Below are 25,493 nucleotides of genomic sequence, written 5' to 3'. Positions count from 1 at the left end.
CCGGATTTCAAAAAAGAAGAGAAAAAAGGACGGGGAAAGAAAACTAAATGAGGGAAAGCAGCTGCTAACCAAACTCTTTGAAAAGAGAGGTGAGCTTGAAAGCTAGCTATATTGAGTTGGGGGGTCTGGGGGACCAGGTATTGCTCCCCCAACTTTAAAAAGGGTTCTGACTCCCAGGTGTGATCTAAGGTATACATGATTTAGACCTGGTTTGACTACACGTTAGAAATTTGGTGTTTGCATTAATAAAAAAGAACATAACAGTGGGGCGGGGGGGGGTCTTCAGTATGGCTAGTACCTAGGGCCCAGAATTTGGTGCTATGCCCCTGCTGGCTACAGCTACCACCCTGAGATGGCTATCATACATTTTTGTGTAGGCCATGATACACTGAGGCTGGAATCTAAGTGTTGTTGTTTTTTTCCCCTTAAGTAGTACAGATTAGGTCAAAATTCATGACTGGCTCATGGACTAGATTGGGCAATGTCCAAGTGGACATTGAGTGGACATGTGTATATCACCTAATGAGCATTTCAACCTTCCTTCCTTCCAGTTATTGTTTGGTTCTGATTCTGGCAGGATTCATTTGTCTCATGGTGCTTTGTTCCTGTCACATGATTCCATAAACCATATCTCAAATAGGTGGGAGCAGAAATGCGACATGGAGAAAACATGTGGGAATGTCAACCTGTCTGAAGCTGTTATCCATAAATAGTAAAAAAGTGGTTTCAGATTCTCCCGTTCTTCACTGTCCTTCTCCCCTGTTGGCATCTCCTCTGTGCTTTTCTCTTCCTCTCAGCTTATTCTCTTTCTTGCCTCTTTCTCTTTTCTCTTGTTCTCTTTTCCCCACACTTCTCCTCTCCTGTGTTTCTCTCTCTTCCTCCCCCTTTCTTTAATCCCTGTCCTCCTAGCAAGTGAAAAATGCATGAATCCAGCTGTAATTGCACGGCGCATTTCCACTGTATCCATATTTGCGTGCTGCTTCGGGGAGCCGGCGGTGTTATTATACGCTGTCATTCTTTTTCTGTTTCTGCCCTTGTGGGTCACAAAGAGCACACAGCATGCACACACACGTGCACACATCAGAACAGAAATTCACACAGAGTTGCACAAACGTGCACATCTTACATGGCTGCAGAAATTCTATGATCAAGACTCCTTCAGATAAACAGGAACCGCTGCTTTCTTGGAGCTTCTAATTGGAGTTTCTAATTCCCTCTCAGGAGCGGGAATGTTTGAAGTTTAGCTGAGAATTTCAGTTCATTCCATTCACAATGTGTGTACACACTAACACATGTGCAGATGCTGCACTAACACTATAGTTAACACAGAATTTATGTTTTGAACACCAGGGGGAGCATCTGTTTCAAAACCACTGATGATGTAATGGGTGCCCCTTTGGACATGAAAAATACATTTATTCACCTGGGGGTCTGAAATCCTAATCCCCCTCAAAGTAGTCTCCTTTGGACTGCACACACTTCTCCCAGTGGTTCTGCCATTGTTGGAAGCATTTCTGGAAGGTCTCTTTTGGAAAGGTGTCTAGCTGGGATGTCGTGTTCTGCAGGATGCCTTCTTGCAACTCAAATTGAGTCCCTTTTAGTGTTGTTTTGATCTTGGGCAATAGCCAAAAATCAGGGTTGGACTTCTGTCACCCATCAGGAGAGTAGGGAGCTTGAGTATCTCTTGCCGTCTGAGTGAAAGAAAAAAAACTCCATTAAAATCCTTCATTAAATAATCCAGAGTTCCTCCTGTGTCCATAGCAGCGGTTACTGTACATTCAGAAATTAACAGTTTATTTTACAAATTAAAGGCTTCGTGTTTACAAAAAGCTCCAGGTTTGCTCAAAGGAGAAGAAAACAGGATAGATGGTGTTTCTTTGAAGCTGAGTGAGGAGAGGGAGGAGGGAGAGGGAGAAAGAAAGCGAGAGAGAGAGAGAGAGAGAAGGGGGAGAGGGCGTTCACTCATTCTCACATGAAAACAAAAGTTAATATTTTCATTGGAACTTTACAAACTGTACAAGCTGTTTACTGTTTACAAACAATCACATGATCATTTGTGTAAACAGCAGACTTTAGTGTTAAACACTCGTTAAAGCAGCAGAACGACTTAACAATTGGAAACGATCATCTTCAGCTCACACCCTTAAAGTGAAACAGGAAAGTGTGAAAAACTATGATTTGGAAAGTTTTTCATCCACGTTTTATCCTTAAAAGAGCAGGTTTGACAATGAAATCAGTCCAGGTTCAGCTCTTGATCAAATAAGACAATTATTAAAGGGGTTATATTGTTAAAAAAAAAAAAAAGTAATGCAATGTCACTCTAAAATGTTCAAAGATAAATAACTGTCAACATGACAGAAAAGCTTTTCTTGGCACAGCTCTCTGCTTCACTGGATTAAAGCTACTGTGTGTCATTTTTGAGGAAGAGAGCAAATGCCATGTCCAAATATTGTGTTTTTAACCTTCTAACTCAAATTACTTTAATTTATTCTACCCACTGATGTGTGTGAAGGGCCCATCATATTGAGCCAATGGCCCCTGACTTCAGGCACTGATTGGCTGTGAGCCCATACCTCTTGCGAATTTTCTGTGTACTAAAAGTAGGCTTTACAGGTTTTCTATGTCAGCAACATTTTATTGAGTCTTAAAGTAAATAAATATGAAATTGGTAACTGGATCCTTAAACTCGCACTGGACTATAAGTCGCATGGACATACAGGTATGTTAACATGAAAAGTTCAGATGATAATATTGTGACGGCTACCGTTTTCGGATGCATATTTCACCAGTTGCAACTTGTAATCTGCGGAGTATCATTTTCTTTTTGGTGGCATTTTTTTGGGCCTTCTCCGTTGTGTTGTTAAGTTATCAGTAATGTTGACATTTTTATTTTTCTATGGTAGTCAGAAGTCACAGGAACAGTCACAAAGGCCTTGAGTGCCCTCTCATGAGCTGCATTTTACCTACGGATATGTTTGTGTTGTGCGGACCACATTGTGAGTTGAACCATAACCCACACCATCGCTGAACGGTTCTTTTCTAACATATTACCCACTGTGGACCATAGTACACACCAGGTGTCAGCTGCCAATGTTCGTGCAGCACCTACCTGTGCAGCTCATGACCTCCCCGTGGTGTTGATGCCAGCTCCTTCCAAGTGCAGACGCTAATCCTCCGCCGTCGCTCACCCAGTGCTCACACTGATATCCAAGGGTTGAAGCTGTTTTGTTTGCCCTCCCGGAATAACAGCAAGCACCGTGTTCGTCTGCTTCACACGCTGTTTCCCAATCATTGTCTGGGTGAGGTGAGGAATACACGTCCAATGTTCTGTTCTCTGATTGGTTATCGCGACCAGCGTGACCTATAGGGTGGCCACCATACTACAGTGCCCATGATGCATTGCATTTCCGTTTCCGGTGGCCATTTTAAAACATAGAGCGACTCTGTCATGTAAAAATGTTTTATTACGGTAAATTAATTGAGAATCTACCGGTATATTTTTCATTTACAAGTCGCTCTGGAGTATAGGTCGCACCCCCGGCCAAAACATGTAAAAAAGTGTGACTTATAGTGTGACTCCAAAAAATACGGTCGTTATACCACTCCTTTATTTGCATTATGCTCATGACATCATCGACAAAAGCCTGTGAATGGTTTCCACTTGGATATCACCAAGCTTTTGCCAAAATTTGATGCAATGCCTTTGTTCAAGTCATTCCGTCATGTTATAGCAAATGACGGTCACGCTAAGGTTGACTGCTAGCAACTGATGTGTTCTACGGGTGGGAAAAATTCATGCATGTGCAAGAAGGTTCCCGACACCTCCCCCACCACACAACTTGCATGCTTTATTTGTTTCCACGGGATAAAAAGAGGTTGGATATTTTTTGAAAGCACCTATACTCTTTGACCTCCAAAGATCAAAGCTACGTGCATTACAGCAGAATCGAGGATCAGTTTGTTTTCTGAAATGTCATTACCAGTGTGATAATGTGATTATTCTATAGTAATCAGACTTGTATTAAATTGAAATAACGCAGCTTGAACTTATCGAGTCCGTGATGGATAATAATGAGAAAAAATGTGTGCATCTTTCAAACAATGTGTCATTAAAAAACGTCTTCAAACATTTCAAGACGTCTTGTGAACCCTCTGAATCGCAGACCGACCGCGTTCCCGTCAACATCGTCTTTAATTTCACGCACATTTTGTCTTCAATCAGTTTTTGTAGCTGAGACAATGTCGTGCGTGCACACATACGAAGAGCAAAAAAACACAACCTCTGCTTCTCAACACTTGATTAATACAATCAATAAGCTTTCTGGACTAAAGCGTTACGTGCGTTAATGTACAGATTTAAAACAAAGAGAAAAAAGCAGCGTATTGTTTGTTTCTTTCACATACTGGAGCTCAGTAGTTTAACACTCACTGTACTCCAGCTGATCTTCTTCACGTCTGCTCACTTCTGTCTGGAAACAAACCTGGATATATTTTCTACATGACTGAATTCACTCAAGTGTAACTCCATCGTCTTCTTTCAAAATTGCTCTTTGTCTTTTCTTTCTCTCACTTTTTCTGATACTCCTTTTGGTTTCTTGCAATCTATTTTTTTTTCTTTCTTTTTCTCTCTATTGTGATTTGTTGTCTTGGTTTTTGCCACTATTATTTTGTGTTTTGTGCTCTTCATTTGTTTTCTGTTTGTTTCCTTATTTCTTTCATGATGTGTTGTCTCGATTCTTTGTCTTTGCCTTTCTTGTGTAGCGGCTGTCTTACCTTTATTTAACCAGGAAAAGAGTCTCATTGAGATTAAAAATCTCTTTTACAAGAGTGTCCTGGCCAAGACAGGCAGCAAGGTTACGTGTCAATTTCAGCATTCCACCACACGTATAGAATAAACAAATTACCAACCAATGGAAAAGTTTCAGTATAAAAGTTCAAAAACAACACATTTTTACAAAAAAAAAATCAGTTAAAACAACTACATGTCAATGTGCCAGCATCTCTGTCATTTAAAAGTCCTTTAAAAGATTCTAAGGAGACCAGCTCCCTCAGTTTTAAGTCATTCTGTAAAAGGTTCCATGCAGAGGGTGTAGCAAACTGAAAGCCCTTCTTTCCCAGTTCTGACCGGACCTTTGGGACTGACAGTAAAAAACGGTCGGCAGAACGAAGTTGATAGGAACCAATACATTTCCGAGAAATATACATCCTTAAGTAACCAGGAAGCTGACCAAGTAAACATTTATAGATGAGTAAATATAGATGCCTAAGCCTGTGAAACACCAAGGAGGACCAACACACACGAGCATAAAGAATACAGTGATGTGTAAGAGCTCTGTACTCTCTCTCATCTGCATTGTGTTATGTTTTTGACTCCTCCCACTCGCTCCCCTCGGGATGCGATCTCATGGGAGGCGGCCGCTCTAACCAATTGGCTGAAAACCCGCGCTCTGGTTTGAGTGACCAGAGTATCCTTTGGCTGTTGGGGGAGTGAGGCCTATTGGCTACCACATGCACAGTGACTCCTGCTGGCCTCCGTCACACACTTTTCCTCCAGCCTTTTTCCTTTATTAAATTCTTAATTATTTCTTTCGTCCTACCCTTTTTTCTTTCAGTTCAATACAATTTTTGTTATTTGTGTAGCACCAAAGTCAGCTGGAGGAGACACTCAGAAAAGAAATGAAGAAGAAAGAGAGTGAGGCTGAACTGAAGAGGGTCCAGCAGTATGCAGTGGATGTGACTCTGGATCCTGATACAGCAAATCCTAAACTCATCCTGTCTGATGATGGAAAACAAGTAAAAAAGGGGGATGAATGGAAGAATCTCCCAGGCAACCCAGAGAGATATTCACCTTGTGTTTGTGTTTTAGCAAAGCAGAGTTTCTCTGCAGGAAGATTTTATTTTGAGGTTCAGGTTCACTGCCTCAAGGCGCTTCACATGAGTAAGGTCTAACCTCATGGGCCGACTTATGAAAAATTTTGCAAATACGCTGGCTATGTTGAATAAGTTATGCATTTGTCACATCATGACGATTTAGCCAGCATATGCCGACGTACTGGGAACAGATAACCAAAAAATTAATGTGGATAACAGATAATCAGATAGCTGAGAAGTTGTCTTTGATAAAGATAAAACAATAAACCACCCAAAAATGTATCGGAATTTACAGATAACCGATAAATTCCAGTATTGTCTCTGGTACATTTGCAACTACTAATAAACTGAATTTGACTTTTTAACACCACAATTGCTTCTGGTAGCATCAAAAGCGACAACAGACCCAAACAATGAGCCCACAATTCTGTCTTTGAACATCTTGCCCCCTGCTGGAAGCTCTTGTTTACTACACGTCTTCCAGCACAGAAGCAACCTGAGAGCAGCCACAAAGCCCAGCTCTGTACCCAATCACAACGATCCGGTCAGGCGGACTTATGGGTTTGATTTATAAAAAACATTAATACCAATAGAATAACTCCATTAATGTCAATTCTGTCATTTGTACAAAGTTAAAGTATAGCATATATCTTTTAATGTTGAATAATGCACTAATTCTGAGGTTTTGTAATAAACAAACAGATCGCAAAGGATTCTGGGTAAAAGTGCCTCTGCTAAACACTGATTGGTTCAGTCATTCATTATGTAAACCAACACGTTAATGTGTCGTGTGTTGGTGTTAGATAAATGTGCTTTTGTAAAATATTCCATTTTTTATTTGTAAAAACAGGCATTTTTACGGAGCCCTGGAAGTGTCATCGCAAAATGTTTTGCATGTGGAGTGAATGTGCGCACATTTTATGATGTTGTGCGCACATTTTATGATGTTGTGAAATGTGCACTCAATATTGTCTTTACACATAAATGGCTTTACATTGTGCAAGTTTTGGCCCTTTTTCAGATTTGGACCGAGTTTCAGGTTAATCGCACGTCCTGCATCGTGTAGTGTACATGGAGTAACAAGCTGCATTTAACATTTCATGACCACCTCCTGATCGCTGATCATATGGTTGAATGAAAATCAAACCTGTTTGATATTATTCTGGTCGGCCATCGTGAGGGTATCCTGCTGCTGAAGAGGTACAAGCATCCAACCACTCGCACTGTGCATGTGCAAACGCTGCAGAGCTGTCTTATAATGTTGTTTTTTGTTGTTGTTGTTTTGTTTTGTTTTTAAACTTTGATGTCTCCCATCGAGAGTTTTTGTAAATTAAGTTTGAAAAAAAAAGCTTACGTTTTGCTTCTGGAAACACGAGTCCGACCTGTGGTTTTTGAACGTACAATGTGTGTGAGAACATAAATCGTGTGCTCTGAACTTTTACTCTGTGTGGTTCTGTGGTACAGTTTGAACTGAATCCGAGTACAGTGATTAAAAATATCATACAGTGTCTGCCCAGCTTTAGGACAAATACTGCCATGAACTGCCATGAACACTACTGGCCAGTAGATGGCAGTAGAGACCATGAAAACTTGCCAAAACAAAATTCCAGATAATCCGTATCTGCTACATTTAAGATGCGTGGAACTTAACAAACGCAAATACAATAACAACGTCTATAAACCCAGAGAATATATTCATGAGAGTTGTAGGCACTACAGTTTAATGCTGTTGTCCGTGGAGCCTGAACAGAGTGTCTGAAATGCATTTGTCCTGTTGTGAACGTACTGAGATTACCCTGTCCTACCCATAATGCACTGCTGGGCACAGCATGTGCTTACTAAAACCTTAAAAATTAGTGCATTAGTTTAAAACTAAAACATATATCTGATATTTTCACTTTATAAAACTTCAGACATGACAGTAATTTTAAATAACTTGTCCGAAATTAGTTTGGTTAAAATTTGAACCATAAGTTAAAATGTATGCCTCTGGATGACTTGGGTGATATTGTCAGCGTATCAGTATGGTGTTACAGGAAATTATTTATTTATTTATTTTTTGGTGATCAGTTCTCTTTTGCCAGAGGATAGAGCAGTTTCTCCTGGAAGCAGCTTTCTTCTGTTTGCAGAGGGTAGAACTATATATCTGTTATGAAACTTTTAACAGGTAGGTGCTCAACTGATTTTAAATTTTATAAATGTTTGTTGCGATCTAAAAGTTATCGTACAAAAATTTATCGGAAGATAATTAGTCCGATAATGGTTTTTAAATTTATCTAAAAAGATAATCCGATAATGAAAACATTATCTTCGATAATTTTCTGCTATCGGATTATCGGAACTGTGCCCACCACTGAACGATACATCATTTTACGGAAGCTGACATGTTCAGTAAGTTCTGTGGTCGTCCAGAAAATGTTAAATATGTCAACATATGTCAATATGTGTTGGAGATGAGTTCGATATAAGTTACTCATAGGTTAGAAATATGTTTTAGGTCGGTGAGCAAGACATTATCTCAACATATTTTGACTTATGAGTAACTTACAAGTAACGTGTGTCATCAATTCCATAACTTACCTACACAACTTATGGCCCATGTATGCAGGACGTATGAACCACATTCTGGCATGAGTCGAAAATATTCTGCATGCACAAAATTTTTTGACGACCTTGCGGTACTGGGACTTACACCAGCGTGCTTCAATATTCTCTTAACTTTTACAAAACTTACCCATAACTTATTAGACGTACACCAGTGTTTTCAGTGTCTTTTTAATATGTTGCCATTTGCAGACTAAATTGTCAAAGTCTGACAGGTCCATTACCAACCCCCCTAAGCAAGCACAAAGGTGACAGTGGTAAGGAAAAACTCCCTCTGGTGATGAAGAGGAAGAAACCTCAAGCAGAACAGACTCAGAGGTGTGACCCACTGCTTAGGCCATTCTAACAGAAGGTTTTTACAAAGCTTACAAGAATTTCTTAGTAAACATAACAAATTAAAAACAGAAAAAAAAACACGAAAGCTTAGCAAAAACAGAGTTCTTAACTGAAATTAAAAAGTACTTCATCTTGAGTCATTAGTCTATGTGCATCTAATTCCAGAAGAGGAAGGTGCCAAACAGGCAGGCTTCTATTCATTGGTGCAGCAGGCAGGGTGTTCGGAGGTCAGTCTGCCATCCTGGGGTGCAGGACCAGCATTTATTGAAGGTCTCGGCAGTGCCTCGGACAGAGAGAAAAAGTGCAGAATCAGTCAGCTGGAAATAACTTTCATTCTTTCTTTCTTTCTTTCTTGTACTCTATTATCTTTTTGTTCTTAAATTTCTGTGTTTTTATTCTCTTTTTGTTTGCATTGCTTTCTTGCACTCGATTTCATTCTTGCTTTTTTGTTTTATTGCATATTGTTGTTACATAGTTTTTGCTTTCTTTGTTCTTTTTCTTTTGTCCTTTCACTCTTTTTATGTTCATTTATTTTTGTTTTCTTATGGTTCTATGGTTCTTTTTCTTAGATTTCTGTCTTTTATTGCTTCCGTCTTTCTTTGTTTTGCATTTGTGCACTCTTTATCTTTCATTCTCTTTTTCTACATTCCTTTCAGGGCTCTCACATATACACCAAAAACACAGCTTTCTTGTTGTTGATTTTGTTTGTTCCAATTTGTAGGTTTGTTTGTTTTGGTTTGGTTTGGTTTTTTGGAGCCTACAAACAGTAAATAAATACAAGTTGCACCTCAGAGGTTATCATCTACATCACGGGTTCCGACGTATCACAATGGAAATGTTCAAATTAAAAACTAAACTAACGAAAACTATTTGTAAGTTATCCACAAACCATCTGTTGTACACTGAACATCAAAACAAACAAAAAGCTGAATATAACAACAGTAGAAGTGATATTACAACCTGCAGTAATGTTACTACGACATTACAGTCAGTGTCTTACCTATAAAAAAAATACAATTACACATGTGAGAGAAGTATAAATGTTTTTACAGATGCTGTCTGTCCCTGTAAGACTTGATCGAGGTGGAGTCCACTCATGGATCAGGTCTCATGTGGTTTGTATGGGACCTAAAGGGATTTTCAATCCTCACCTGTAGGTGTTCATCACGTCATCACTATTGATTGTCTTGTCTAGCAGGTAGCTGAGTGGATTAGGAGCTGGCCTGTCAATCTGTAGACCTGGGTTCGAATCCCACTCATGCTGTCTGTGTCCTCGGACAAGTCAATCTAAATTGTCTCAGTCTGCCCAGCTGTTAAATGGGTACCGACCTCAGCTGGGGAAGTAACCTGCATTGGGCTAGTGTCCCATCCAGGAGGAGTCACAGCCTCTCAGCCGCTTGATGCCCTGGGATCCAGAGATAGACACCGGCACCAACGGGCTTCAGGGTCCACATAGGATTTGGAGAGAATGAAAACTGAATTACAGCAAAAATAATGTTCAAAAATTGGAGCGTCAGAAACACATCAATCAATCAATCAATCAAGTTTTTTATATAGCGCCAAATCACAACAAACAGTTGCCCCAAGGCGCTTTATATTGTAAGGCAAGGCCATACAATAATTATGTAAAACCCCAACGGTCAAAACGACCCCCTGTGAGCAAGCACTTGGCTACAGTGGGAAGGAAAAACTCCCTTTTAACAGGAAGAAACCTCCAGCAGAACCAGGCTCAGGGAGGGGCAGTCTTCTGCTGGGACTGGTTGGGGCTGAGGGAGAGAACCAGGAAAAAGACATGCTGTGGAGGGGAGCAGAGATCGATCACTAATGATTAAATGCAGAGTGGTGCATACAGAGCAAAAAGAGAAAGAAACAGTGCATCTATTATGGGTCGGGCCGGGTTCCTTTTACAGCAGTCGGGATCAATAATCCTCAGGTCATTTTCAGGTCTTTGATGTATTTCTTTTAATCCTTGCCGTGGATGTAGTTTTTATATGTTGTTGTTTTGCTTGTTTGTTTTTACAGTTTTTGGAGTTGATCTGGATAAAGAAGGTTCAGTTAGAAATGTATATAATTCATGCGTGTCAGGTTCTGATATTTTTTTCCTTCTACCAATTTTTTTTCCTTTCTTTGTTCTCTGCAGATATTGGGGGGTTCTTTGAAGCAGGGACGATGGTCAAATACAATTTCCTGCCTGAAGTGGTAGCAGGAGCCAGTAGAGACTCAAAGATCCTGTCGCATCATCTGATACCACGCGAAGTGAATCTGACGAAGGAGGACGTGGCTTTTAGTTTCAGCACGTCCAGCGCTCCGGCCATTCTGCTGTACGTGAGCTCCAAGGTGCAAGACTACCTCGCCGTGGTGCTCAGGCAGAATGGTAAGTTCCACACAAGACTTTGTCAAGGCCATTAAGACTGTTGAGTATTTCAGCCGGCGGTCCGCATGGATGGACGTAAAAGGTCCACAGACTTCATTTTGACAAGCAACAGTTGTCACTTCAACAACCACAGCAGCTCGGATGCATTTCAATTTGAATGTAGTCATACAAAGCAAAGCATTCTATGTGAGTAAGTTCGAGACCGGACCCAATATTTATCCACATTATGTTTTTCTCAGACAGACACGAGACAACAGCAATGACAAATGGATCATAAAGATGACAAATCTGATGAACGTGTTAGCAGCTTCAAGTCACGTGACTTTTTCTGTGAGGATGAGCTGCTTAATCTAAAGAAGAAAACACCAAATGGCGTCTTTGTTTCCTCTCGGTCGGATGAAGCACGGTGCCACCGCGTCATCCTGTGGTGCCAACAGAGTGGATTTACGGAAATACATGGTGCAATTTTTGGGATGCAGTCTTAAGTCAGTCTGAATGCTGCTTTACTGCTGCAAAGGTCATTTTTAAAAGCCATCCTTGCAGCGACGTATAGTGTGTCCTCATTCATCAGCAGCTTCCACAGTCAGCGAAGCACTTTGATAATGTTGAATTTTCAAAAAAAAAATCACCGGTGCTGAAGTGTCTAATGTTCCCACAGTGACAGCAGCCTGCACTCAGAGGTGCTGCTACAAAACTCCAGCTCGCTCAAGACCCTGAAATGATAAATATCTGTAATGATGTAACCAGGAATGATCTCGGAGCGCCGTCAAACAGTGGACCGCCTGAATTATTCAGAGTGATCTGGCATCTCTGTCTGCACCATCACTTGATAGAAAAAGCTCAATTTTTGCCTGGAGGATTTCAATCAATCAGAGTTATTTTACGTAGATGTGTTATCATTGAAGAACGTAATTCCACCGATGCCCATAAAGTCTTATCCTGCAATGTTAGAAGATTATATTTTAATTTTCCATTCTCTTTTTGTGGAGCTGACCCAGAATTCATCAGTTCTCATCAGTGTTGGAGGACAGGTTTTTTTTTTATGCCTTGGCCTCATATTGTAATAGTCAGTCTTGGTCTTGGCCTTGACATCAACCAGCCTCAAAGAATTAGGCGAAGCCAGTTTAATGCCACTCGTTTTTACCCAAGTTTACTTCCCACCAAAACATAAACACAATTCAAGTTTACTTTACGCGTACAATACTCTCTGCGTGCAACACTTGAATGTATTTTTTGTTGTCACCATGCAACTACACACAAACATAGACACATGCTCTGCTACACTATGCCACGTCTACAAGTACTAACATGTAAAAACCCTCCGAAATATCCTTGTCACTACCCAGGCATTATTTTATTTCTTTCCCCTGGAAACATATTAATCTTTGTGATCCCAACACATTGCATCATGAAAGTACGCTAAAGATTATATACGAGGTCTGTGATAAAACTAACGTACCTTTTTATTTTTTTCAAAAACTATATGGATTTGAATCACGTGCGATTACATCAGACAACCTTGAACCCTCGTGCGCATGCGTGAGTTTTTTCACGCCTGTCGGTTACGTCATTCGCCTGTGGGCTGGCTTTGAGTGAGGAGTGGTCCACCCCTCCCGTCGGAATCTCTTTGTCTGAGAACTTCCTGAGAGACTGACGCTTTGCTTGATCAAAATTTTTTCCAAAACTGTGAGGCACATCGAAGTGGACATCATTCGAGAAATTCAGCTGGTTTTCTGTGAAAATTTTAACGGCTGATGAGAGATTATGGACTGTTGGTGTCGCTTTAAGGACTGCCCACGGAGCGGGACGTTGCGACGCGCCCTGAGCCACCGCTGTCTGCCTGTTTCGAGCTGAAAGCTTCCAAATTTAAGCCTCTGTTGACCCAGGACATCGTGAGAGAACAGAGAACTTTCAGAAGAGGTCGGGATCAGCAGTTTATCCGGACATTCCACTGTTAAAGGAGATTTTATTAATGAAAGACGTGCGGACGGGTCCATGCATCGGTACGCAGCCGGCGCGGTGCGGCGGCACAGGAAAAACACCTCCATGTTGATAACCATTTGTAAAAACCAGGCAGCTTTTGATGGCTTTCAGTTGAGAGAGTATCTGAGAAATTGTTTAACAGCTGGACATGGTCCAACTTGTCCTTAAGGCTTCCAACAGAGGTGTTTTTCCTGTGGCGGCACGCGGTGCCGGCTGCGTCCCAACGCGTGGACCCGTCCGCACTTTCTCTCATTACAAAATCTCCTTTAACAGTGGAATGTTTAATTTTGATCAAGCAAAGCATCAGTCTCTCAGGAAGTTCTCAGACAAAGAGATTCCAACGGGAGGGGTGGACCACTCCTCACTCAAAGCCTGCCCACAGGCGAATGATGTAACCGACAGGCGTGAAAAAACTCTCGCATGCCCACGAGGGTTCAAGCTTGTCTGATGTAATCGCACGTGATTCAAATCCATATAGTTTTTGAAAAAAATAAAAAGGTCCGATACTTTTCTAACAGACCTCGTATAAGGCCGCATCTGACTCACTTGGCTGTGGCTTCAAATTATGGCAGGACTCTATGGGAACGGGCCACACAACAGCATTTGTATCATACTCAGCCTCAGCCTCAGATGCTGTGGACTCAGCCTTTGAGTTGTTGTGACTCGGTCTTGGCCTTGGCCTTTGGGGAGGTGGACTTGTCTACAACACTGATTCTAAGCCAGTCAATGATAACGTTTATGAAACACTTTTCTAGTAATACTGTCAAAAAACAAAATTTAGATCTACTTGTCTTTGTACCTCGTGCATAATATCCCCCAAAATTCAAGGACAAGTTTGCTTATTACAACCTCAGTCATATTAAAACATAGGGATGGGGTTCATAGGGATGGGATGGTCAAGCCAGTTTTTGAGCAACGTATTGATCTCAGCTATCTGTGAACTGACTTAAGTGCAGCAATCATTAATCGAGAACATTGCAGAAATTCTGCTGCTGGTTCTCCACATCACTCTGGTCAATTTAAAAAAATTTGCATTGTATTTTAATTTTAGTTCAAACAGTAGCCATGTCAGGCGGCACGGTGGATTAATGGTTAGCACTGTTACCCCACAGCGAGATGGTCATGGGATCGATTCCCACCTGTGGCTTTTCTGTGTGGAGTTTGCATGTTCTCCCCGTGTTTGCGGCTTCCTCCCACATCCAAAAAACTGCAGGTTAGGAGAATTGTAAACTTTAAATTGTTTGTAGGTGTGGATGTGGGTGCAAATGTGTGTTTGTCTATATGTGGCCCTCTGACAGACTGGCGTCCTGTCCAGGGTGCACCCTGCCCTGCGTCATGCCATATGGCTGCTGGGATAGGCTCCTGCCCTCTTCAACCCAATGTTGTATAAGCAGTTGAAGATATGTGTGTGTGTGTGTGTGTGTGTGTGTGTGTGTGTGTGTGTGTGTGTGTGTGTGTGTGTGTGTGTGTGTGTGTGTGTGTGTGTGTGTGTGTGTGTGTGTGTGTGTGTGTGTGTGTTGGGGGGGGTTTGTGCAGCTTATTGCAGATCAATACAGCCCGGCATCCGTCAAAAGCTGTCAAGGATGGAGAGAGAATTCAGCTCAAGTATTACAGACTTTGTTCTGGGGCTCAAATGCCTCACCGTGGCTGCAGGCGACAGTTTAGGAAGGAATCAAAACGGCTTGTAAAAGCCAATTATTGCTTTCGTCCTGATTGGTATAAATTGTATTTGCCTCAGCAGTTTGTGGTTTACAGAAAGGTAAATAGAAAAATATACATATATATATATATATATATATATATATATATGTATCAGTGATTGAAAAAGGTCATGTGACTGCTGTCAGGTTAAACATCGCTCTCTGCTCTGCACTTTTACCAAACATTCACGGAGCTCTGTGAGACACAGGGTTTGAATAATTCTCTAAGTTTATATGTTAGAAAACATTCAAGAGGAGATGTAGCTGAAGGCTGTATAAGCTAAATGAGTGACCAGAAAATGAAATGTATGCACACCACGTGTATACACACACACACACACAAAGCCCAGATTGAATGCAAAAAAAAAAAATCTCACTTCCAAAAAATAGTCACAGAAGATAAGACACAGTGTGGATTAAAACATATGCAACTGAAGTGCAGCCCACATAGCTCGGACTGCTGCCTTGACACAGTAACTCCACACTCACCTGCAAGAGGGAAAAAACACACCTCCCACTCCGCTCCTGGAGGTAATGAATGTAACCTATTTCTTAATTATTGTGCAAAATAAAGGCAGAATGAAAATGCCTGATGTTGCAGAATGAGAGGATAATATTTGTTATTGTGTCAGTGCATCTGCCACTATATGACACAAAACCTGACTGTTCATGCTGCCTCCAGACTGTCAGGCTGTCTGCCGTAGATGCGTTCAGTGGGACGGCATGTTCAGCTGCCAGCCTCTGAGTGCTGCATTTACATCTCACAGTCATATTGTATGATGCACTTCTGGAAAGGAACTAGATCGTTGTCTCTGTAATAACTCAAACTAAGCTTTTCCAAAACTTACAGTTGTATTTTGTGATTATATTGCTCCAGCTTTTTATACTAATGAACAGCACATAAAGAGCAGGTGGTTCGATGGCATAGGGGTTGAAATGCCAACTTAAAAACTCTGGTTCAATTCCAGGCCTTCCCACGTGTGGCTACCTGGAGATGACACTTCCTGTGCATCCTCCCAGTCCACCCAGCTGTAGTAAATTGGAACCTGCCTTGGCTGAGCAGTAACCTGTGATGGTTGAATGTTCCATCCATGAGGAGTCGCAGACTTGTATCTGCATCTTGTTGCAGAAAGCATAGATAATCAAAGCTTCATGACCCAATAAAGATTTACCTTCGCTCTCTTTCACACTGTAATTTACAGGTATTATTAAATTGCTACAGGGACTATTTATTGTGCATGACATCAGCAGAACGCAAGCAACCGGCTGTAAATTCTTAGACTGATGCTGCAACGTTGATACAAGTATGTATATATATATATATATATATATATATATATATATATATATATATATATATATATATATATATATATATATATCTTATATGTCTTTCCTCTCAAACAAGGCTCGACATGGAATCTGAAGGTGTGACTGGTGGGGCAGAGCTGTGCAAGCTGTACAAATGATGTTTGTCATTTATGATGTTGTGGCATTTAATGAAGCACTGCACATTACATGAGACAGACATACAAACACTACTTCCACTAACAATGTGACTCGCTGTAATATTCAGCTGTACAGAATACTAAGTTATCAGTTTAGTGCACACGGGAACAAAATATAAAAAAAATAAGAATCTGAAAATGTTGGAGACAAATCTAAAACACTGTGTTTTAATTAAAGTCCAGCTAATATGGATATTTGGGGGCCAGTACAGTATCAGTATGAGGGAGTACAAAATTTACAATACATCTGCTGATATATCCATAATAAATGTCAATGATTCCTAACATTTTATCATCGAACCTTTATGATGGAGAAATGTAATTGAGGCTTACTGTTTGACAGATACATATACATTATTGCAATAACTATAAATACAACCAACAATCAACCAATGTATGTCACACTGTCTTCACTCGGATTGGCAGTTGCTGAGTTGCATTGCTCAACATTTGCATAAAATAGGCTTCTTGTCTATTTTGGCCACACCCTGCTGGCAACATTGTGACCATTTGTCTCTTGTTACTGTAAAATGTCCACTCTGACTGAAAAATAAAGGCAGCTGACTGCTTTGCTTCCGTCTCTTGTAGCTAATGTGACAAAGGGGCGATGGGGTCCCAGCAGCGCTTGACAGCATTGTAAACAAGGCTGTTGGACTGCCCTCTGCTGGAAAAATTATATAATGTCTACCATTCATATATTTTTATTACAGAAATGATTTATTATTAGTTTTATTATCTGTTTATTTAGGACATACATGGTCCTGAGGACAATTTTTGTTTGCGTGTGAAACATGTAAATGACAATAAAGGAACCTTGAACCTTGATTTCCAACAGCCAAAATGTTTTTCTGCATTGTTTACTCAGTAAAATAAAGGTTTTCATATCAGTAAAAATAATCCTGATACCAATAAGTTCATGAAAGGTTGATATCAGCTGAAATTATTGGCCAGTTGATGTATCAGTCGGGCTCTAGTGTTAATATTTGCTACTGGGTTATTAAAGTTTTATCTGGAATGAAACTTTGATTGGATGCAGTCAATTAATTATGATTAACTTTATTACATGACACATTTATGATTGTATTTGTAATTATTCAGATTATTAATTAGGTTCCTTGAAAGTATAGCAAACATGTAGTGAAAATGTCACATTAAAGACACATTTTGGGGTCAACCTTTGAATACTGATTTGTGTGTCTTTTCCAGGTTCCTTACAGGTGCGGTACAACCTGGGCGGTCTGAGGGAGCCGTTTGTTATGGAGGTGGACCAGCGTAACCTGGCTAACGGACAGCCACACACCATCAACATGACGCGTATCAACAGGAGCATCACAATCCAGGTAACCACCACAAAGCTTCAAGAAGCTGCTTGTCAGGTGCAGAACAGATTAAAGGATATGTGCATGCAGAGAATGTTTTGTTCGGTGCTCTGGCCAGGGTTCGCTCGATGGGTCGCAATAATTCAGAGGGGAGAGCGGCATCCTGACCTGCCTCCTGCTGTAATGAATCTGCTTGTCCTCTGCCACTGTTAATCCACTTCCAGTAGACAGCCTAAGTACAGCAGCACAGAGACGCATCGATCTGTGTGGGTTTGTATCAGTGTGCATGTGCAGATGTTCAAAGGTGTTTGTGCATTTCACAGTGCATGCACATAGCAGTGTGTGTGTGTGTGTGTGTGTGTGTGTGTGTGTGTGTGTGTGTGTGTGTGTGTGTGTGTGTGTGTGTGTGTGTGTGTGTGTGTTGGGGGGGGTTTGTGCAGCTTATTGCAGATCAATACAGCCCGGCATCCGTCAAAAGCTGTCAAGGATGGAGAGAGAATTCAGCTCAAGTATTACAGACTTTGTTCTGGGGCTCAAATGCCTCACCGTGGCTGCAGGCGACGGTTTAGGAAGGAATCAAAACGGCTTGTAAAAGCCAATTATTGCTTTCGTCCTGATTGGAATAAATTGTATTTGCCTCAGCAGTTTGTGGTTTACAGAAAGGTAAATAGAAAAATCTGAGTCACTTTAGGATGTCTTATGTTGACTAAACTCTTCATAGACTGCATGTTGGTTTGGGTTGAGTTGTGGAGTCCAGAAACGTAGGTCTGTTTGTCCAAGAGGAAACGTTCACTGACTTTGCAGACAGACATGGGGCCAATACAAAAGTATTTGTATTTGAAAATACTTAAATACATTTTTCGGAGTATTTGTATTTGTATTTTCTGATTTTGAATTCAAAGTATTTGTATTTGTATTTCAGATACATCGCCGATCTCAAGTATTTCCAAATACTTTTTCAAATACTTTTCAAACTTGGGAATCTCTGTGACACTGTGTTGAATATAGATTGTGATAGTTTGATTATTGCCTGTGATATTATAATAGTGAATTTGTGATAAAACATTCAAGCCTTTCCTTATTAATAGTATTTGGTCATGCTATTTCACAATAAATTGTCACTGGTTTATCAGTTTTTATGTTGATTTGTTGTTTATAGTTCATAGAAAGTATTTGTATTTGAAATACTCAAAATATAAAGTATTTGTATTTGTATTTGAAAAAGTACAAAGTATTTGTATTTGGAATTTGAAAATCTAAAGTATTTGTATTTGTATTTAAATACAATGCAAAGTATGAGGGTATGTTGAAAAGTTCTAAGGCTCACTATAATGCAGTTAATGCATTACTCCTTCATGGGGAGCCTTAGAACTTTTCAGCCTATCCTCGTATTTGACCCCATGTCTGTTTGCAGATGATGTTGTGATCTCTGTGGAATGAGCATTAATATATTTCATGTATCACAGCACAGCAATTTCAGGCAATGAGCCTGTGAGCATAGACATTGCTAACAGCTCACAGTGCTAACTGCTTTGAAGTTCTTTTGTCTACAGCACAGCTGTCCCTTTGAGATCGCTAACCCAAAGTCATTCCCTCAACAAGCCTTCTTGGTCATATTCATGCAAAATTAGATGATGCTTGCAGCTTTTTTGTAGACACATGGAGAAATAAAATGTTGATGTCACATCCATTCTTCACCCGCCCCAAGCCCCCCATGAGCAACCCACCTGCTCAGGGGAGTACGTGCACAGGACAGGATAATTGTCCTGATTTTTCTGTGTGACGGGGAATCGATCCAAGGATTTTCTAGAGACCATCATTTGCATTTTGAGTATTTCATCTGCTTCACCTTTTGATGTGGTTAGAGCAGATTTATACAGTGCAAAAGTATGAGTGGATGCAAAGTGACCACATCTATGCAGAAATTAATCTACTGCTTTAGTGTCGTTATGACATATGAGCACATCTAGTGTCTTCTTTGCAGCTTTATACTGCAGTTGTTAAATTTGTACTTTTGTCACCCTCTAGTGGCCATTTCAAACATGATGCTGCAGCTGAAAACAGTTTTTTGCACAAAAAACAAAGATAATGTGATCACAGTAAAATGCTATACACAGTTGCTTTCCTCCAAACAAACACTTATTTATTTGAAGTGTCAATTTCATTTGCATTGACATCTTCTAGAAGTTTGTAGAAACACTTTACATTAACACCAGAGTCATGGTTTAATAAGAAATAAATTGGTCTGTTGGTTTACTTTAAGCTGGAAAACAAAGCACATAATGGCAAAGCAAAAGAAAGATAAAAGCATTCAGTGTCATTTATATGGGAGCTTTTAAACACAACGATTACAAAGTGAACACAGTGAAACCTATTAAGACTGAACGCAGCACTTTCTCTCAGAATATGTGTTTAACAGGGATTTTGTGACCAAACAGATGCATGAACAATAAAAGTGGATAAAAAGGATAAACATGACATCATGCAAACAGGATTCACAGCATTCAGCCAAAATAATAAACCTGTTTTATGAACTTTGGCAGAAATATGCCATGCCTATAAAAAGCTCACACACCCTGGGGCTTTCATGTCTTTATTGTTTTATGGCACCAAATCAGAATTTTGAAAAATAAACCTCATTTTATACAATAATTTCCATGTGGGAGAGCCAGCGCTCGATTCCATTTGTCTTTGTTTTACCTGCAGCTCTCTCTGGAACAATACGGTAAAAGTGATGATTTGCAGTCGGGTCCATCAGTGGATGGATGGTGACGTAGTTATCGTGCAACTTTTTGTTTCTTGCAAGAAAACTGATCAGTTGTAGGTTTGAGTCTCACGTCTTGCTTCTGTTTTCTTCTGAATAAAGTCCTTCTCTGTTCCACTCAAATGGTGACGCAACAGTGTAAAGCTGCACAACCATAGAAGCACAATGTGTATTGGTGGCTTCTCTCACCATTCTCTTTCTTGTGTACTGGTGGCCAACAGGTGGCGCTGTATGGGGAGTAAACCACAGAGTCCTATGTGAGAACTAGATTGCGCATTTCTATATTGCTTCTATAGTATGACCGTGCGTACCCAGATACGTGAGCGTAGCATCTGCAATTTCAATGCGGAAATCGCGATGCGAGTATGAACTGTAACAATAAAGCCATGAAAAAGTGAATTTCATCACCTGAATCACTTGTGGAAGGATGGCTTGCTTCCCTTCTTTCTCCAGTTCCTGCAGCTGTAAGATTCAAAATCGAGGATATATTTACATCATAGTTTAAACACACGTGCACAGTTACTCAGAAAATCAGAAAGCTGCAGTTGAAATAACATTTTCATAGGTCAAAAATCACAAAAAATGTGCACTTGTGGAAGGAAATGTCGCATCCCTTCTTGCTCTTGTTTGTGCAGCCATAACTTTAATAACAAAATAAGTTGAAAATTGTTTTATGACACACGTATTTCAATTATTTTGTATATATTACTTACATTGTGGTTTTGTCGAGGTGTGCGCAGTTAAAGTGGTATTACACTAAAACACACATGCACACTCAGTACTGAAAGCAGCATCATTTTACCGATTAAAAATCACTGTGGAACTGTTGCCTCCCTTATTTCTCCAGTTCGTACGTCTGTAACAAGCACAGCTCTCAGACATTTTGACTCTATTTAGCAGCTTTGTTTCTCACTGATACAAGAGGCTAACAACACGTTGTTATTGTTTGTTGAGTAGGCCAAAAATGGTGGCGCCTGGTCCTCGGGGCTTCCGTGAGAATGGCCAACTTCCCACTGTAGTTCTTCTTATACCGGGCTTTATGGAGTAAACTTCACTCCCAGATGCCAAAAGACATTCAGTCTGACTGGGATGGGAGTGTCTCAGTGGCCAACAGGTGGTGCTGTGCAGTGAGTAAACGTTTGGGTCACAGCACCGACATACGAGGTCTGTTAGAAAAGTATCCGACCTTTTTATTTTTTGCAAAAACCTGATGGATTTGAATCACGTGTGCTTGCATGAGCAAACCTTGAACCTTCGTGTGCATGCGTGAATTTTTTCACACCTGTCGATTGCGTCATTTGCTGGTAAGCAGCCTTTGTGTAGGACGTGCGTTGTGCTCTCGGCGGATTTTCATTGCAAGGAAAATGGCGGAACGACTGGAGCAGCACTGCATCAAATTTTGCCAGAAACTGGGTGACAGCCAGGTGGAAACCATTCGGATTATTAAAACGGCTTTCAGTGACGATCCTGTGGGCATCACACAGATTAAGGAGCGGTACAACAGGTTTAAAGACGTTCGCACAACGGTGGAGAGTGAGCCACGCTCCGGTCAGCCATCAACATGCTGAAATGACCAGATCATTTCCAAAGTGAACACTGTGGTGATGTGGGACAGTTGTGTGACTATCCGAGAAATTGTGGAAGAGGTGGACATCAGCACTTTTTCAGCACATTCCACTGTGACAGAAGATTTGGCCATGAAAAGAGTGGCGGCAAAATTCGTGCCGAAGCTGACGGCGGAGCAGAAGCACCTTCGTGTTTATGTCTCACAGGACATGCTGTGACATGCCCACCTCTTCCACAATTTCTTGGATACTCACACGACTGAAAAGTCACCGAAAGCCATCTGAATAATCCGAATGGTTTACACCTGGCTGTCACCCAGTTTCTGGCAAAATTTGATGCAGTAGCGCTGCTCCAGTCGTTCCATCTTTTTCCTTGCAATGAAAACACATGTCCTCACACAAAAGCTGCTTACCAGCAAATGACGCAGTCGACAGGCGTGAAAAAATTCACGCATGCACACGAAGGTTCAAGGTTGGCTCATGCAAGCACACGTGATTCAAATCCATCAGGTTTTTGCAAAAAATAAAAAGGCCCGATACTTTTCTAACAGACCTCGTAATCTTAGTGATTAACATAAATTAAGATTTTTTCAGAGTTACAGATTTTATAGGGTGATCTGGATAATGTATCCCTGACTTTTCTTTAAAGAGTCTTGCTGGCTGCCAAAATAAGCCTTAAAATGGGTCTCAAATTTTGACTAAAATCCAGGAGCTCCATCAGGGGGCCAACTTTCTGGATTTTTCAGGATGTCTCATTCTCATGCCTGATTCAGTGTCCATAGCTTGATTTGTCTGAAGAATTCTAGCTGTAAAAGTGATTATTTCTATGAAAATAAAACATGTTTAGTTTGTCCAATTGCTTATGGCCACTGAAAATAGGATCATCATATAATATCATGTATAAAATGCCCTAATTCTTGAAGTACTCCACTGTGATTTTTACAGAAGCAAAAGGTTTGCTGCCCAAATACTTATGGACCTGACTGTAGTTATGGCATATTAAAGTGAATTAGAAGTTTTGCAGTCCATTATTTTGTGTAATATTTTTTATTTTATTGAGATTTCTTTTCAGCTTTTATTTAAAGATTACATTTTTGATCATTTTCCACAATGAAGCCTTCATTTTTAATATACACTCAACAAAATATAACCGCAACACTTTTGGTTTTGCTGGTGTGTGTATGTGGAAAAAGTTTTAGATCTTTGAGTTCATCTCATACAAAATGGGAGCAAAACCAAAAGTGTTGCATTTATATTTTTGTTGAGTGTAGTTTATGTATTTATTTATTTATTTTTGTATTACAATAAGGTATGTAAAACCTCAGGTGGGTGAGTACTTTTACATGTACTGTACAGGTACATAAGTACACATTAAAGTGGAATTAGATTTTTTTTTATGAATTATGGTGTACTTGCAGTGTGATGTCCTTCTGTATTTTGTACATGCTGTAGGTCAGAGTTTCTCCCTGGTTGCGTGTGCGTGAGCAATGACCTCTGCGATACTGCAGTCTCATCACCCACATTCCCACACTGCACCGGGAAAAGTGCGACAGGAGGAAAATTAAAGTGAAATATCTGATGGAGATCTCCCTCATTTCCAGAGCAAATCACATTCTGCAGCTGCTGATCGCCCTCGTGGGAGCACTTTAACATCGCACATCCTTTTTTTATTGGCACAGGAAGCGACAAGTGCAACTGTAAAATGCATTACGTGCACACGCATGCTTTTATGCGACATGTCTCCTCCCGCTGGCTGATCCCAGCTCAGTCGTGTCATTGTTCGGTGTTTGGATTGTGACTGAGCTGTTAACTATAACCTGCATATATCCATTCAGTTTGCAGCCCCACCACGTGCTCAAGGTGCTAATTAGCAATCCTGAGATAGCTGGTGCGGTTAGCGGTGAAACAATGCGCAGCATTTGAAGGATTAGTCGGCTGCTATGATGCAGTAATTGGGATTTAAGGGGAAAAAAGGGATAAGTGAGGATGCTGTGAGGGCAGCAGAGACAGAAGATGGAGATTATTGATACGGCTTGTGCATCCCTCAGGTGTGCAAACAAACCAAGCTTTGAAGTGGGAAAAGGTTTTCATGTTGCCTTCACTGCCTGTGGGACAAACAGGCACTCTAATGTCCATGTGTAAACATACTTGGTCGTGCATACAAAAGTGAGATATTTCACATCATCTCTTTCGAACCTGCATGAGAAATTCAGAATTTTGCAGCCGGTTGTCACGTTCATGGATGTGCATCCTGTGAATCTCACCTAGTGCACAGGGTGATGATGAACTTGTGCCATGTGATATGTGCAAAGATACCTTTAGCATAACCTTTGTACTTCCAGAAAACCTCCTGGTGATGTCACAGCATTTATGGCAATTTTTAACAGGAATGGAAAGAATGGCCTGAAACGCACCGCAAGTGTTGCGTTCGCGTCATAGCTGTGTTGCTTGTTGATATTCATTTCACGGTCCGTGTTAACATATTTAAACCTTCCAGACCACCAGCATGTGGGACGCGTCCTAAAAACGTCTCATTGCAACAGAATATTTAATGGCGAGTTTTTCAGTGCTGCAAATCTTATAGATATGTTTATTTTTTACAACTCTGTAAACAAGAAAGAAGACGAGCAGGCGTGCGGTGAACGGAACGAGACAATAATCTGAGTCACGGAAAGCTGTGGAATGCAAAAGGCAGAACAAGGAGCGGCGAAAATGTCTCATCTCTGCATCTCAGGTTTCCTCTTTTTTTTTCCCTCAACTGTTCGGACACTGAGGGTTTAGAGATCAAAGTGAGACGTCCCTCCAGGACACACACTCAGCTGTTCGCCACCAGTGTTCCCACAGTTACTTTGAAAAAGTAATCCAATTACTGATTACTCCTTGAAAAAGTAACTTAGTTACTTTACTGATTACTCAATTGTAAAAGTAACTAAGTTAGATTACTAGTTACGTTTTTAGTTACTTTCCCCAGCTGCCGACAACAACCCTCTGCCACCTCAACATGACAGTGATACCTGTTTTGCCAAAACTCACTTTATTTGACTTCAATGAAAATAAATACTTGTTTTATAAAAAGTAAAATAAAGACCTCTTTCTTCACTCATATTTAACTGTTGACAGCACTGTAACAGTAAAACTTGCAATTTTTAACCTGCATTGTTTATAAATGTAACAAATTCTTTCTAACATTTTTCTAACATTTAAATTCTCTCTACACATTTTACTTGTCGAAATTATTATTATTATTATAAGTAGTATTAGTAGTTGTAGTAAAAAAAAAAAAGGCTTCAAAACTGGACGTTTAATCTAGGGGTGTTGTGGTGTTGTTGGGGGAGGGCACATCCCTCCCCCACGCCCCCATTCGATCTGGATTTGCCCCTGCTTTGGCATTTGAGCACAAAGAATGGATAACATTTATTTATGCAGAAAACATGACCAGATTTACAGGTTAGAAAGTTTTATTGCGTTT

General features: G+C 40.5%; 1 protein-coding gene across 1 annotated transcript in view; it reads left to right on the top strand.

Annotated features, from left to right (window-relative positions):
• cntnap2a (contactin associated protein 2a) overlaps positions 1-25,493 on the top strand; it is a 1,233,088-nt gene that overhangs the window by 1,121,515 nt on the left and 86,080 nt on the right. Inside the window, 2 exon segments of the mRNA XM_034162408.1 lie at positions 10,952-11,185; positions 17,583-17,716. Coding sequence (XP_034018299.1) covers positions 10,952-11,185; positions 17,583-17,716 — 368 coding nt within the window.

This window comes from Thalassophryne amazonica, chromosome 1 (genome assembly GCF_902500255.1).
Source record: "Thalassophryne amazonica chromosome 1, fThaAma1.1, whole genome shotgun sequence".
NCBI classification, from domain to species: domain Eukaryota; kingdom Metazoa; phylum Chordata; class Actinopteri; order Batrachoidiformes; family Batrachoididae; genus Thalassophryne; species Thalassophryne amazonica.
Note: the sequence above shows the minus strand (reverse complement) of the source record. Positions and strands in the feature narration are given on the sequence as shown.